Below are 13,907 nucleotides of genomic sequence, written 5' to 3'. Positions count from 1 at the left end.
GCCATGGATACAGCCGTGGGACGTTCCAAACGGAGACTGACCACCAACCTTCACTCCTCACATTCACGCACACTCACACCAATCACATGGAGCTAATTGTTCCTCTGTGATTAACTGAGACTGGATGAAGACCAGCTGGAAAAGTGCTGAGCTTCGGACAGCAGGGAATGCCACTGGAAACAAGGCAAAGACCTCCAGGATTGCAACGCTTGAAAAGTATTTTAGGAATAGCAGCATGTACAATTAGGCTACAATATAAAATGCAAATGGCATAGTTCAATACATTTTTGAAAACTTTGAAGACTTTCAGAGTCTAGCTCTATCACTCCAACATTTGAGTGATTCATGCCTTGGTGCATGATAAAGGCTATTTCAAAAGTTTGGACTCATCTTGGACTCTGAGCACCTCGACCAAAGTCAGGACTAAACATGGACCGGCCTCCTGTTGGTGCCAGAGTCATGACTAAACATGGACCGGCCTCCTGCTGGTGCCAGAGTCAGGACTAAACATGGACCGGCCTCCTGCTGGTGCCAGAGTCAGGATTATGGACCGGCCTCCTGCTGGTGCCAGAGTCAGGACTAAACATGGACCGGCCTCCTGCTGGTGCCAGAGTCAGGATTATGGACCGGCCTCCTGCTGGTGCCAGAGTCAGGACTAAACATGGACCGGCCTCCTGCTGGTGCCAGAGTCAGGATTATGGACCGGCCTCCTGCTGGTGTCAGAGTCAGGCATAAAGTTTCAGTTTTATGCAGCTAAAACCTGGAACAGTCTTCCTGAAGATGTGAGACGGGCCTCTACTCAAAGTGCGAAAAACTGTTATTTTTAGCTGTGCATGTGACAGAAAGGCTTTTTTTGCACTCATCTCTTTTAAAACCTGTTACCATCCACCTATTTTCGCCCTGTGCACAATGGTTGGACATACCTAAATGGCATTGCTTATTAAAAGAGGATCTTATGTTCCACATGCAAGTGTGATGCATCATTAGAAAGCTTAGGCCTTCTAGTTTCTGCAGATGTGCACATGAACACTGTCAGGGCTTCAGAACTTACACTACAGAGGCCCAAACATAAACAAAACATCCTTTTTTAGTCTCGCCTGAATATTGTTAATTTGTAATGGTCCTGAGCATGACATACTTCATTGTGTGCATATGCTGTTCACTGTACATGATGTTTATCTTGTTGACAACAACTGTGTAAAGTTTCAGATCTCTGGGAACAGGCATTTTGGTGCTGTTGACCTTTTTGTATCAAAAAGTATATTCGGAACAAGTGATCCAAATAAGTGCCAACTGTGCCAAACTGTTTTATTACAATTTTAACTCCTCTATGATCATAAAACATACATTTTGATGTTTTGTAGGCCACTAATAGCAATTAAAAAAAATGTGAAAATGTGTAAATATGAGTTTACCCATGAATTTCCCATATAGAGGTTAAAAAAAAAAAAAAATTATAATATTTTTATTTTATTTTTGTATTGGTATAATAATACATATATCTAACAAAATGCACGTCCAAAAGGCTAATAAAATCAGAAAACGTTATGCGCAAAATCCTGCCGAGAAATCTGGCTCTTTACAGCCTTCCCAGAGCCTTACGCACGAGAATACAGAAGATTCTGTGTCAATAAGCCCTTTGTCCCGCCCCTCTTTCTAAAGCTATTCTCATTGGCTAGAATAATATGTCAATCAAATTCTTCTACGTCACTCACATGCGGCGCTATTTAGATGTAAACAGACTAATCCATGTGCGTCGCAAGCGGCGCATTTTTTTTTTTTGCGGAGGCTGTAGCAAACAAACCCGTGGACAGAAAAAATCGTGGATGGTCTCATTCTGTAGGTAACAGTCTGAGGAAAAGACGGATATCCAATATTATTTTATAGGTCAAACAGGTCATTTGTTATGGACGGAGAAATGCGCCGGACAAGCGCATTCTCTTCCGGCGAGAAACGAAGAAAAGTTTGTTTACTTGACAATATCTCGAAATCGGATAACTTCAGGAAAAATACAAGTGGATATTGTTTTTCAATGATTCCTTACGGACAGACTGAGTACAAGGATGTACAGAATTAAAGCCGTTTCGTCCGTCATAAACGGCAAACAGGTAGGACATGCGTTTGTAAAAGTTGAGACTTTCTCACAAACTATTGGCAATTGCTTCTTGGGGCATATTATTCAATGTAAATCAATGACATATTCGTTTTGTTGAGAAAATAATCTTTAAAATGATGTATGGCTTGCTGGTATTGACCACGGAAATAAAAGTGATGATGTAAGAGAATATTTGAGATATAGAAAATGCTCGCCGGCGGACAGGTGGGTGGTAACAGGTTTTTAAAACTTAATTTAAAATTATCAGTCTTGTTTTTATTTGTTTGTACTGTAATTTGAATGCATATGGTTACTCTGTGTAAAAATGTGCTCTTCAAATAAGCTCTTATCAAAAAACATTTACAAAAATAATTATAAAATATAGCCGCAAGCGGCAATGATCGGCCCTCGCCACGCCGCCGCCACGCCGCAAGAGGAGGGGGCGCTAACGCGCCCCAATTGTCCTTTTATTACGCCTACTGCTGAATCTGTGACGCTGTCACATCTTCTCCCCTTTGTTTTACCATCAAAAAGCAATTTTATTTTGAATTCTTGGCAAAATGTGCGGCTTTGCCGGGTTTCATTGACTTTTTTGATGGGGATGCCAAAATTGAGTTGTGTGTCAAATTTCATATAATTTCGCAAAACTAAACATTTAACCTCCATATAAAATCTGTAGGGGGCGCTGTGGCTCCAAATTAATTTATTTCACTTCAAGTAGGTTTAGGGCAAAGAGTTTAACAACTGATTCTAATTTGACGCAATTCGGACTTTATCTGCGCTAACGGCAGAAATGTTACATTTGGGAGATTTCTGAAATTCTAGCTAAAGTTTGCGGCTTCGCCGCACAGAGACCGTGACAGGTATCAATGTAATTTGAATAACTTTTGATGTCCCACTCCTCAGTAGCATTTTCACCAAATTTCAGCTTTTTAGAGCCAATGCCCTGGGAGGAGTTCGAGTTCGTAAAAATACAACGTTTGGAAAAACTCCTAAGTCATGTTTAGCCATTTTTGAAGCAATATGGCCGACATTTGGTTGGGCGGACGGCGTTGCCGCAGTAATATTTTTTACTTCTCTTGTCTCGCGCTTTCCTACCTCATGGTGTGGGTCCCTGGTCAGTGACGGGTACTTTCGTTAATTTTGAGTGGGCTCCGCCCACTTTGTGTTTTTGGCCCTCTATACAGTAATAATGTTCAATTTTTGCATTACATGCTTATATGCACGGAACATGCAAGAGATGGGGAACGTATTAGTGAGCTACTTAGGGCAAATGAGCGCTTTATATGGGGATGACGACCGCTTCGCTTCGCTGTCGTCATCTCAATGTAAAGTGCTCGTTTAGTGCGCACTTTTGCACGGGCTTCGCCCGTTTACAAAGGTAATGTTCCATTTTCCTACTATTAATTAGTATGCACAGGGCGTGCGTGAGTGAAGGAGTGCGTTAGTGAGTGTTTGGAAGTGGGCGAGCGCTTCGCGCTCGATTTCCTGCACACTACGTGCGCACTTTCGCAGCCGTGCTTTGCACGGCCTTACGAGATTACTAGGCCTCTCGCCAGCTTGTGGCGCCCGGGCCTAATAAAAATAAATGTATAGTAGGTTTCATAATGATAAAAAATAAAAAAAGAAACTTCAACACATACAAGTGCTTAAAAATAAGTAGATTTCCATGCTGCAAAAACAAGGCTCCTTCATTGAGAGCACGCTTGTATCATATCTTACTTGAGAGTTGAGGTTGGCCATCTTGGGGATACATTTGTCATCCATCTCCCCTCCCGGATCTGTCGTGTTCAAAATGGGACTGTGAGTGGTTGTGCTATTGAACGCGAACTCGGTGAAGGGACAAGGGAGGTTGAACTTCTTGTATATGACCTGAACAGAGACACAAAGACAACAGAGATGTAATGATGAACCATCCAAAATCACTATCAAGTGCATCGGAGCGTTGTGAAATTAAAGATGACCAAAAACCAACCAGGGCAAAGTAATTATAGAGAAATATGTGCATTAGTCCAAAATGCACAATGTCACAATGGTCACCTTGATAAAAGTTTTTTTTTTATTATAACATGGACAGGCAGCCAATGTCGAAACACAAGATTGCAAGTTGTTTTTTTCTTTCAGGTATGTAACAATATTTAAATCTCACAGAATTAATTATGAAATATGTCGTGATGCTTTAAGTGCAGTCAATTATATCCTATTGTAAAAGACTATGCTATAACTGGATAATAGTTTCTTGATGTCCTTTGGCAAGACAATTAACCCACCTCGAATATTTGATTGTGGTACATGAAAGAGTGGCTGACAGGGTTTTCAACCTTCAAAATGTTTTGCAGCACACTACCTGCTAAAATATTACCAAATCACTCTATTTAGGAAAAAAGTGTCATTAATTTAGCCATGCCACTGAGCCTAGCACTTTAAATCTGGAAGAGGCGGTTGTTATGCTTTGTTTAATGGTGAAGAAGTTAAGCCTATGAATATGACATCTGTTCAAGACACACTTGGCAAAACCTCAAGGTAAACCAGTGTTCCTCAGCACATGGGTTGAAAATCAAGGTTTGAATGCAGACTCACACTGTAGGTCTTGACGCTCAATACAGTTTTTTCACAAATCAGATTTTTTTGGAGAGTCAGTTCATATTGCAAATAAAATGTGACTCAAATCAGTTTTCATCTATGGGCGCAACAGCCCTGAAGTGTCTGATCTGGAGAAGAAACAGGATAAACCCAGGAAGACACACCATTTAGTCAGCCAATAGTGTTTTTAATAAGATAAAGTTGATAGGAAGTAGGAAAAGTGTGCCAAAACTTTAAGTTAAGAAACTAACAACGGTTCTCTTCTCTGTTAAAATCAGCTGACGAGACACGTGACCTCTCTGGAGAAGATTGCGAGTGAGCAGTTATAATTGCCAGGCAAAACAAATTCTGGCGTGAAAAAAAATCTCAAATGAACCTGATGAGGCATATTGACCGCCTCTCACCTCTGTCAGTGTGCCTCAAGGCGGCTGTGGCGTCTTACCATTACCAGGTGTAAATTGAATGAATAATGGTAACAATCTTGTGCTTTGGGAGACTTGTCAAGCTGGTTAAACAATACAAATGTAAGGTTTTGTCACATTTTTCAATTCCAATGCACAAAGTCATTTTAGTAGTAATTTTACTTTCTCCAATATTCAATAACAAAACAAAAAAGAAAATGATAAGACACCTGAGTCTTATCAATAATGCAGGCTTAAAACAATAGGGCAAGTGTGATGGTATTCAATACGGCTTACAGCTGAAACTAGGTCAGCGAATGCAGTGGTTCAACAGTAAAGGGCAGACAGCCAGGGAGCACAGAAAGGTTAAATCTCTGTATTACTCCAGTCTGCTGCTTAGGCTAAAGCTAAAGCTAAAATTATGAATCTTACCGCAACAAGGAAGAACACCATACAGCACAGGGAGAAGCCACTGGTGTATCCAAGGTAACCTGTAACAGAAAATAAATGATAGTTCTAATTGACACATTATGCATGGTGGGACATTCCATGGAGACAAGCAGCATGTCAAATTTCCCTGATCAAACAGTAAAGCTGTCTTCTGTAATTTCCATAACAACAGGAATGTGCTCATATGTTTTCCACTTCTTAAGACATGTGTTTTTCCACAACATGATGTTACGGACTCAAACCCTGTGTTTTTTCATTTGACAGCGGAGAAAAGGAGCAGACACTCACCGAGCTGCTTCATCAGGGCCAGAGGTAGAATCACTGCTATGGACACGATCACCACCATGTAGTTTCCATTTAGGTACCACTCTCTGTGAAGACAAACCCAAATCACATGTTTTTAACTGTTGGCGATAACATGAACACACCAGTAGTGATGTCAAAGCTCGTAGTGACAAATTGTGTTTTTTTTAGTAAACATTATGGTTTGCAAAAACAGTATGTGAAAAATAGACTATGGTTCCAGGATCGTTATTTGGGAATTGTCTCTTTTGCATCCAATCTCCTCAGATATTATGGAAGATACACTTTATGTCAATGTATGCAGTCAATTGTTCCTTCACATCTTTAAAATGTGAACAAATTATATATAAAAAACAAAATTGAATTGAAATTAATGTATTGGTATACTACTTCGAGCTATTGTTGGCAGCTCCCCTTTAAACCTGACCTTTTCAGCTGGTCTCACTATCAACAGGTTCACACTCCTGTGGTTTTTAATTGGTTTTAACAGAGTGGGACATTGATCTGACCTGGAGGAAGTGACAGACAGCACAGATCTAACAGAAATCTTTACACACCAGCCCGACTAATTGTCCGGAACAAAACTGAAAGCTGCTCTTGCTACAAGGGAAGAGCTAAATACAGGATTGTGCAATTATTTCCATTGCAAATTTGATGAAGACATTTTACCTATCACAAAAAGTCAACATTAAAAACATTGACATTTCTATTGAAAAAAATAAAATAAAACAATAAAAGTTTCACAGAGCACCTCTATTATGATGATGATGATGATGATGATGATGATGATGATGACGATGACGGATGTATCATAAGCTGTCTATCCTAAATATTAGTGCAGTCATTGTAATTCATTATAAAACTACAACATTCCCCAACAATAAAAAAAGATATGACAACGTGAAATCAGTGTTTTAAAGACCTTATATAATGGTGTGTTTAGTGCCAGTGGAACACATGCTTGTGCCTCGTCTACAGAGGCACCCTCCCAGGCCTATTTTTAGAGTGTCACAGCCAGGGCGATTAATCCCTCTGCCTCCATCAGTGAAAGCACCATACAACATCTGTTAACCACCCACACACACGCACAACGCCCCACACACACACGCACAACGCCCCACACACACACGCACAACGCCCCACACACACACGCACAACGCCCCACACACACACGCACAACGCCCCACACACACGCACAACGCCCCACACACACGCACAACGCCCCACACACACACGCACAACGCCCCACACACACGCACAACGCCCCACACACACACGCACAACGCCCCACACACACGCGCACAACGCCCCACACACACACGCACAACGCCCCACACACACACGCACAACGCCCCACACACACACGCACAACGCCCCACACACACACGCACAACGCCCCACACACACGCACAACGCCCCACACACACACGCACAACGCCCCACACACACACGCACAACGCCCCACACACACACGCACAACGCCCCACACACACACGCACAACGCCCCACACACACACGCACAACGCCCCACACACACGCACAACGCCCCACACACACACGCACAACGCCCCACACACACACGCACAACGCCCCACACACACACGCACAACGCCCCACACACACACGCACAACGCCCCACACACACGCGCACAACGCCCCACACACACACGCACAACGCCCCACACACACGCGCACAACGCCCCACACACACACGCACAACGCCCCACACACACACGCACAACGCCCCACACACACACGCACAACGCCCCACACACACACGCACAACGCCCCACACACACACGCACAACGCCCCACACACACACGCACAACAACCCACACACGCGCACACAACACTCCACACACGTGCACAACACAAACGTTCCCAAAGAGGCTTAGGACGGAGGAGGCAAGGGGTTCCTCCCTGGGATTTTCACCTCCTCGGCCTGGGACAACAAATCAAATATTTCCTGTACATGTGTCAAATGCCTTTTTAATGTTGTTGAGAAACAGGACACCTGACATCTAAAACATGCATGTCAATAACTACAGGTGTATGCTCTCACCCAGATCCTGGTTCAGATCTGGTGTCCTAAAGTGCAGCTCATGTTTTTTGTAAATAAGACTTAGTTTGGTGGGATAGTCCCTGTAGTAAATATTTATCATACTTTTATAGCAGTTAAGTTGAATCCCTCTGTCTATGTCCTCATTAAAAACATGCTTTCCAAATACAGCGACGAGTTACACGCAACTGACACAATCTTTGGACAATAAAGGTGTTATTGTGTATAATTTTATGTCAAATCAACTAGTTACAGTTTACCTATGTCGAATCTGCTGTTCATGTCCAAACAGGAAGAACAATGATACATTTCCGGGGAGATTTTCAGTCAAAATCTTAAATAAAATCATGTTTTAGTGAAATGTGTAATCTAACCCTGTCGGATGCACATTAAGCTAACACACAGTTCAACCACACCAGCACAAGCTTAGTGTGCTTACTAGCATCATAAACACTACAATTAAGTAGTATTTTTCAATATATCTAAAATGATAATACAATAAATATACTGCAATCTGAAAATCAACAAATCTAGTCTTAAAGGAAGTTAGAGGGACACTATGACCACCAGTGTATTTGCGATCAATGGAGTGGTTAAAACGTACGCCGCCTGCCGCGAAAATCCATGTGTGTGTGTGAGGTGAGTTAGGTTGGCTAAGTTAAGGGGAAATTGTCCAAAGAAACAGAAACGTGATGTGAAAATGTAGGCACTTCTTAACCACGATAGCAATGTTTTTCCCAGTCATGTTAGCGTGTTTCTATCAACAATCCTTGTTCTTGACACAGCAAACTAAAGAGTGTCAGACTGGAGATATTGCATGGGGGATGACTTTCATAAATGCAATACTCAATCATTGCTTTTAATGAAGAGCTGTTCAAATTGAAATCAGTGGAATCATCTATAGAAGTGGAAGACTCTTTCCTTTTCTCTTGTAGGAGTATCTCTTAACCAAAATATGTAGGCTTCCTCCCAATACATATTTCCTTTTTAGGGGAGTTTAAGTTCACTCCCCGTAGGGAAATTTGCCCTCTGAATTCGACCCATCCTTCAATGTCGCTGGGGCAATCTGTCAGGAGCAGCACCCAAATCTCAGGACATTAGTTGGAGGATTTTACCTGCTGCGTGTTTTGGGGATTTAGCTTTCACACAAGATGCCCTGGTAGTGGCAAAAGAATGACTTACAGGACACATTATGCATTATTTGTATTTCTTATAGGCCTTTAAACATACTCTTTTGTGTGTAATTTAGCTTCACATGTTGGGTTAGGGTTAGCCTTCATCAGGAAATCTACTGGAATTACCATGGGGAAAAAAACGTAGTAATGTGACGTCACAAAACTGGGACATTTTGAACTCAACAGGATTCAAGAAAAAAACATGAATACAGCTAAATGCAACTGCAGGTATGTTTTTGATGAGGGAACAATGTTAGGATGTGTGTGATTATTAGCAATTCTTTACTTTCATCAGGTTCTTGTGGAATCAAACTTGTGTCCTGCTTCATTTTGTGGAATTTGTGTCTCATTCAACCCTAACTACAATAGATGAATCAAGATATATGAAATTTATGCAGTTATATCCTATGCGGAGCTCATTTATGCAATCCGAACGCCCACACATATGAACGAGATGCCACCCGGGCCACGCAGGGCTCTGTCACTTTAAATAACTCCAGAGTGTGGCCTAAAGCAGCGTCGCCTCTGTCTCATAAATATGCTCAGACACAAGGCGCACACGTCACTGCAGCCTTACGTCAAAGCTACTGAATCAAACTGTGCAGGGAATACACGCACAAAGGGAGCAGACCTCGGACACCATCTCCACGTCATAGAAATGTAATGCCGGATGGATTTAAAGGAGACGGTAAAAAAAACTCAAATAAAATCTTACTTGAGGCAAACTGAACGAAAAACATGGCCTTTCACACACAGAAATATGTTTAGTTTTCTTCAGATACCACTTTGAGAATGCAAGATCTTGCCTGATCTTGGAAGAAAAGCGAGGTGGGCCTGGTCAGTATTTGGATGGGAGACCACTGGGAAAACAAGGTGCTGTTGTGGTGGCTCAGAGGTTCTATCCACCAACCCTAAAAGTTGTTCCTGCTTGGAGCAGGGCATAAAGTCCTTGTGTCCTGGGGCAAGACACTTCACCCAGCTTGCCTAGTTCTGAATGTGGTGCGTGAGTGTTGGTGATGGTCGGAGGGGCCAATGGCACAGATTGGCCTCACGTCCGTCTGTCTGTCCCTGAGTACAGAGTTAAGAAGTAAGTAAAGGGTGTGAGACTGGGACCTGGATGGACCCCTTCTTGTTCAACGTACAATCTTCAGACCTAAAGAGCCTGCCCCTGTTCTCTTGTACCACTTAGTCGTTTCTGTCCCTCTGATATTGCAGCACAGAACTGTCTGGGAGTCTGATGCAGTTGTTTCCTCATCTATCTCTGCATACTGAGCAATATTGTCACTCCTGATAAATGCACCGTAACAGAGAATCAACAGTCTGGAACAACAATGTTTCTGACAAAAAGTGGTGTCCTTGTTTGTTGCTTTTCTATTACATAGTAGAAAAAGCTTCAGTTGTAGTCATCTGGACTCAGTTTGAAAAAATAGACGTTTCGACTCTCATCCAAGAGTCATTGTCAATAACAGAATTTAGGTCGAGAACTCCGATATTAATACTGTTCTGTGGTAAGACCCGCCCATTGGGAGGAGCCTTCCTGAAGTAGAAAGAGTTGTTTGTTTCAACAGAAACTCCCCCCTTGTATCTACCGAGCTAGCCTATTCAGAATCTTAATGGGCTATTAGAAACCTCTTTGTCTTTGTGAGACCCTGGCTCAACCACCCTGAGTACCTGATTAGCATCTGAATGTCCTCTACCTTTCCAGGGGTTCAGTAACCCATTATAAATAACAGGAAGATTAAACCTTAGCCCTCCATTTCTGTTTAAAGAAGGTCTTTCTTTTTTAACAAAAATAGCTTCCTTAACTCCTCTTTCAAACCATCTTTTCTCCTGCTTAAAACCTTCACATCACCGTCTTCAAACGAGTGATTAGAGGCTTCAAGATGGAGATGCACGGCACTCTGTGGTCCTGAACTAGTATTTCTTCTGTGCTGATAAAGCCTCTTGTGTAGAGGCTGTTTCGTCTCACCTATGTAACGTTCTTTACAGCTTTCTTCACTGCATTGGATCGAATAAACTACATTGCTCTGTTTTTGAGTCGGCAACTTGTCCTTTGGGTGAACCAGTTTTTGTCTTAAAGTGTTTCCTGGTTTAAAATAAACAGGGACTTCGTGTTGTCTAAAAATTCTCTGCAGTTTTTCCGAGAGGCCAGACACATAAGGGATAGAGACACCCTTCCTTCTCTGTTCAGTTTCCCTTTTGTCCTGCTTCTTGGTTCTCTTCACTCTGTTGAGGGCCCAAGCGGGGTAACCACAGGCTGAGAGGGCATTTCGGACATGTTTTTCCTCTTTCTTCTTGCCCTCTGAGCTGGTGGGCACACCTTGTCCTCTGTGTTGTAAGGTTCTGATCACCCCCAGCTTGTGCTGTAGTGGGTGGTTGGAACCAAAGAGCAGATACTGGTCCGTGTGTGTAGGTTTCCTATATACTTCTATTTGGAGTTTCCCGTCCTCTCCTCTGATCGTGGAACAATCAAGAAAGGTCAAGCGATTCTCCTTAGCGTCTTCTCTTGTAAACCTGATATGTGGGTCCACAGCATTGATGTGATCAGAGAAGGTTTCCAGCTCTTGTTTCTTGATTGTTACAAAAGTATACAAACAAAAGTTATGTAACAAAAGTTACAAAAGTAACATCCTCCCAGCAGACAAGGGACGTTGCACTGTGATTCTCAACGCAGCTGATTACGAAGCCAAAGTCCACACCCTCCTCGAGGACACGACCACATACGAGCGCTTGAAAAGAGATCCGACCAGTGGTTACAAGAAGAAAGTGATAGACTGTTTACAAAGGCTGGAAAAAGAGGAAGCGATAGACCGGCCTCTCTATTACAGACTGTATCCTGGTGAAGCCATGCCCTGCATTTATGGCCTTCCAAAAATACACAAAAAGGAGGTTCCACTCAGACCCATAGTGTGCAGCACAGATTCCATCACTTACAATGTGGCCAAGCATTTAACAACTATATTGGCTCCGCTTGTGGGGAATTCGGAACATCATGTGGAAAACACGCACAACTTTGTGGATAAAGTGAAACATCTCCAACTGGACCCAGATGACCTCATGGTTTCATATGATGTTGTATCCCTGTTCACCTGCATCCCGACCTCTGATGCTGTAGCAGAGGTGAGGATCAGACTGCAGGAAGACACCACCCTACAGGAAAGGACCAAACTGACACCTGAACACATATGTAAACTGTTGGACATCTGTCTGAACACCACTTACTTTCAATTCCGGGGACAATTTTACAGACAGATTCATGGCTGTGCCATGGGCTCGCCCGTCTCTCCCATAGTGGCCAACCTGTACATGGAGCACTTTGAGAAGAAGGCACTGTCCTCATTCTCAGGCATAGCCCCAAAACTGTGGCTCCGCTATGTCGATGATACTTTTGTAACAATCAAGAAACAAGAGCTGGAAACCTTCTCTGATCACATCAATGCTGTGGACCCACATATTAGGTTTACAAGAGAAGACGCTAAGGAGAATCGCTTGACCTTTCTTGATTGTTCCACGATCAGAGGAGAGGACGGGAAACTCCAAATAGAAGTATATAGGAAACCTACACACACGGACCAGTATCTGCTCTTTGGTTCCAACCACCCACTACAGCACAAGCTGGGTGTGATCAGAACCTTACAACTCAGAGCTCAAGGTGTGCCCACCAGCTCAGAGGGCAAGAAGAAAGAGGAAAAACATGTCCGAAATGCCCTCTCAGCCTGTGGTTACCCCGCTTGGGCCCTCAACAGAGTGAAGAGAACCAAGAAGCAGGACAAAAGTGAAACTGAACAGAGAAGGAAGGGTGTTTCTATCCCTTATGTGTCTGGCCTCTCGGAAAAACTGCAGAGAATTTTTAGACAACACGAAGTCCCTGTTTATTTTAAACCAGGAAACACTTTAAGACAAAAACTGGTTCACCCTAAGGACAAGTTGCCGACTCAAAAACAGAGCAATGTAGTTTATTCGATCCAATGCAGTGAAGAAAGTTGTAAAGAACGGTACATAGGTGAGACGAAACAGCCTCTACACAAGAGGCTTTATCAGCACAGAAGAAATACAAGTTCAGGACCACAGAGCGCCGTGCATCTCCATCTTGAAGCCTCTAATCACTCGTTTGAAGACGGTGATGTGAAGGTTTTAAGCAGGAGAAAAGATGGTTTGAAAGAGGAGTTAAGTAAGCTATTTTTGTTAAAAAAGAAAGACCTTCTTTAAACAGAAATGGAGGGCTAAGGTTTAATCTTCCTGTTATTTATAATGGGTTACTGAACCCCTGGAAAGGTAGAGGACATTCAGATGCTAATCAGGTACTCAGGGTGGTTGAGCCAGGGTCTCACAAAGACAAAGAGGTTTCTAATAGCCCATTAAGATTCTGAATAGGCTAGCTCGGTAGATACAAGGGGGAAGTTTCTGTTGAAACAAACAACTCTTTCTACTTCAGGAAGGCTCCTCCCAATGGGCGGGTCTTACCACAGAACAGTATTAATATCGGAGTTCTCGATCTAAATTCTGTTATTGACAATGACTCTTGGATGAGAGTCGAAACGTCTATTTTTTCAAACTGAGTCCAGATGACTACAACTGAAGCTTTTTCTACTATGGAACACGCCTGGACGAATGAGGGATTACACCGACGCTTTTCTATTACCCAACAAAATGTTTTGCAAAATACATAGATTGTGTTTTGAGTCTACATTTTTCCTCAATAACCTGCATTTACTGTACACTGCCTATTATAAAGGGTATTTATCGGAACAAGAAGAAATTATAATCATTAGGGAAAGCGTTCACAAAAATACTGACAATTATCACCAGCGTCAATGTCACAGGTGAGGTGTGCTCTGAT

The 13,907-nt window shown here is 42.6% G+C and overlaps 1 protein-coding gene across 4 annotated transcripts in view; it reads right to left on the bottom strand.

Moving 5' to 3' along the window:
* LOC140366043 (sodium-coupled neutral amino acid transporter 3-like) overlaps window positions 1-13,907 on the bottom strand; it is a 60,711-nt gene that overhangs the window by 5,364 nt on the left and 41,440 nt on the right. For all 4 annotated transcript variants that reach the window (XM_072452696.1, XM_072452698.1, XM_072452697.1 and 1 more), the window contains 3 exons: window positions 5,818-5,900; window positions 5,512-5,570; window positions 3,818-3,967 (listed from right to left, as the gene is read on the bottom strand). In XM_072452696.1, the coding sequence (XP_072308797.1) occupies window positions 3,818-3,967; window positions 5,512-5,570; window positions 5,818-5,900 (292 nt within the window). The remainder of the gene's footprint in view (window positions 1-3,817; window positions 3,968-5,511; window positions 5,571-5,817; window positions 5,901-13,907) is intronic.

This window comes from Eucyclogobius newberryi, unplaced genomic scaffold (genome assembly GCF_026437365.1).
Source record: "Eucyclogobius newberryi isolate DKJ021-1_F unplaced genomic scaffold, fEucNew1.0.hap1 SCAF_19, whole genome shotgun sequence".
Lineage (NCBI taxonomy): Eukaryota > Metazoa > Chordata > Actinopteri > Gobiiformes > Gobiidae > Eucyclogobius > Eucyclogobius newberryi.
This window is presented reverse-complemented; position numbering and strand designations above follow the sequence as displayed.